The sequence below is a fragment of the Montipora capricornis genome, chromosome 13 (assembly GCF_036669925.1).
Source record: "Montipora capricornis isolate CH-2021 chromosome 13, ASM3666992v2, whole genome shotgun sequence".
NCBI lineage: Eukaryota > Metazoa > Cnidaria > Anthozoa > Scleractinia > Acroporidae > Montipora > Montipora capricornis.
Genome location: NC_090895.1, coordinates 34,823,842 through 34,826,341, shown reverse-complemented (window position 1 = coordinate 34,826,341; position 2,500 = coordinate 34,823,842). Strand labels below are relative to the sequence as shown.

Genomic DNA, 2,500 nt, shown 5'->3' with positions numbered 1-2,500 from the left:
ATAGGATCAATATAGGATCGAATCGTATACCTACACCAAGGAGAATAATAAATGGGATCCTTTCACAGAACTTTTAAAGTAAAGTAAGACAGAAAAGTTAGTCAAACAAATAGATATACGTTTAAGTAAATATACTTGTAACAGTTCCGCCTTACCGTAATATAAGATATCAATGCACTTTTCAGACATGTTATATTTAGCTGCCATATACCTGTAATTTACTGTACTCTCTATTTCTGTTCACTGGTTTGTTTTGTTTTGTAGCTGTATAACGTTTTTTTTTCCCTCGTTTCTCCGGGGAATAATAATAATAATAATAATAATAATAATAATAATAATAATAATAATAATAATAATAATAATAATAAAAAGAAAGGAAAAGAAGAAGATTTTCCTTAAAAAAAACAAAACAATATTTATTGTGTTACCTGCTGTCCACCTTACTGCTGTTGTGTGTTGAAATGCGCGACATTGACTAAGGCGATAGTCTACAGACCCATCAGGGCAAGGCTGTCAAGGACAAGAAGAGTTTGTTTTGGCAGATTATTTTGGTGTAGGTAATTAAATAACGGATATGTTCGTTACAGCTATTTTCTTTAACTTAAGTAAGCAAACGACGACAAGACTTACACATTCTACAAATGTGAAAAATTGAAGATGAAAACAAGCGAATCCTGTCATGTGGAGCAACTTGAGACGTCGGAAATATCCTGAAGATTGACGTTTTCTAGGACATCAAACACGCATTCGCATTTGTTGATCTCGACTGGCGTGCAGTTTAACTTGACAAAATAAGTCACTATTCGAAGTACCGCCAAACGCATCTTCCTTATCTGTAATTGTTGCATGTTTTAGCCCATGTCCTCATCTCTTACCTGAGAGTTGCATATTTTCCATAATCCCTTTCCGTATCCTTCGCATTTTTTCCCTCCATTTTGTGGCCTGTATTACAGAAGTTGACACGGAGAGGCATTAGGCATGAGCAACAAAAGAAAAAACTACTTTGAGCTCCGTGATTACTCATCATTTGTCTACAAGATTAAGTGGTGACACATCACCGTGTTTATTGTATTCGATCGCGAGACCTGAACCAGCATGTATCATATTGTTTCAGAACAGGATCTCCAGGGTATTGTGGCCATGGGTGATAACACCCTCCACGATCTGCGTCATAGTATATCACAATTGCTTAATGCTTTGCTCGCTGGAAATATTTTCTAAAGTCTGAATGTGCCAGCGTACTTTTGCAACTTTCTGTACAAACTCGTTCCCAAGGTCTCTTGAGACGGGAAGAAGAGAGATCCAGGGAACATGCTTGCTTTCTAAAATTTGACAGGCGATAACGCCGGCGATCATATTTTGGGGCCTGTTCACATGAAGATAGGGTACCCCGGGTAGGTGATGTACCCCGCCGTCCCGTAATAAAAAAAGCGAGCCTTCACATGCAATATTAAAAGTCCCTGGGCGCTGGAGTGAGGTTTCCAAATGTTCAAACTGAAGATAAATGCCCGAATAAACATCACCACAGTCAGGCGAGGTACCCCACCTTCAGCATTCACATGGAGAAAACTCACCCCACCTAAGCGGGTTACCCGGCCCGCATGACCGGTGAGGTACCCCACCTCTCATGTGAACACAATCAAGAAAAAAAAAAGAGTAATTGGATGGTGAGATTGGTTACGCTACCGAGCCGGGGTACCTCACCTACGTGGGGTTCCCCACCTCCATGTGGACAGGCCCTTAATGTAGCTGTCGCGATAGAAATGAATAAATTATGATTAAGTTATTGACATTGTTTTTACTTTCAAACTGATTGTACGTAAGATCTGAACAAGGATTAAAAACCGGGGTAAAACCATTTTTTAAAAATTTCGTTCCAAGTTCGGAAATCTCTTCTTACACAGGATTCGTGCATGTTCTTGTCCTCCATGTCACGCCAACGCCACACGTTCGGCTGCACGGCTGATAGTCCTGCCAATCACTCCATTCACCGTCAATCATGGGAGAACCATCGTCAACACATTCACCTTTGATGCACCACTTCAGAAAAACAATTGTTTCGTTTGTTATTTGTGGAATCCTAAAGACGGTCATTTCATCGGCCAAAACTTAGATTACAGTACCACATCATGCAGGGAGGGTTCACGTACATCTGAGTCGTGTATTGCCGGGTAAAGTGAGAAGTGGTTAGTTGAGCAAACATTTTGTATGCGTGCGACATTGTCTTTTTTCCCTACTAATTTGGGTGGTCGTTAACTTAGCCTTCTAGCAGAGGTCTCCTTTATATTGCATCTAAAGAGCTGACGAGTAGGAGAAATAGAGACCTCTGCCATTTGCCGTGGTTACTTAGCGCTTGTGCTGTCGCGTTAAAACACAGCGGAATTACTGTAAGGGAATTAGCAGAGCACAATCGTTCAGTGACGGTCAGCAAACCTATTGGGGAGATAGCCTTTTAAACAGCGTCGTCCGAAATGGAAGATAACGGTTGAGTCAATGTGGA

At 40.7% G+C, this 2,500-nt stretch overlaps 1 protein-coding gene across 2 annotated transcripts in view; it reads right to left on the bottom strand.

The window, feature by feature from the left end:
- LOC138028811 (A disintegrin and metalloproteinase with thrombospondin motifs 16-like) overlaps window positions 1-2,500 on the bottom strand; it is a 47,503-nt gene that overhangs the window by 18,127 nt on the left and 26,876 nt on the right. For both annotated transcript variants that reach the window (XM_068876434.1, XM_068876436.1), the window contains exons 16-18: window positions 1,901-2,040; window positions 876-942; window positions 429-510 (exon numbers count right to left, since the gene is read on the bottom strand). In XM_068876434.1, coding sequence (XP_068732535.1) covers window positions 429-510; window positions 876-942; window positions 1,901-2,040 — 289 coding nt within the window. The remainder of the gene's footprint in view (window positions 1-428; window positions 511-875; window positions 943-1,900; window positions 2,041-2,500) is intronic.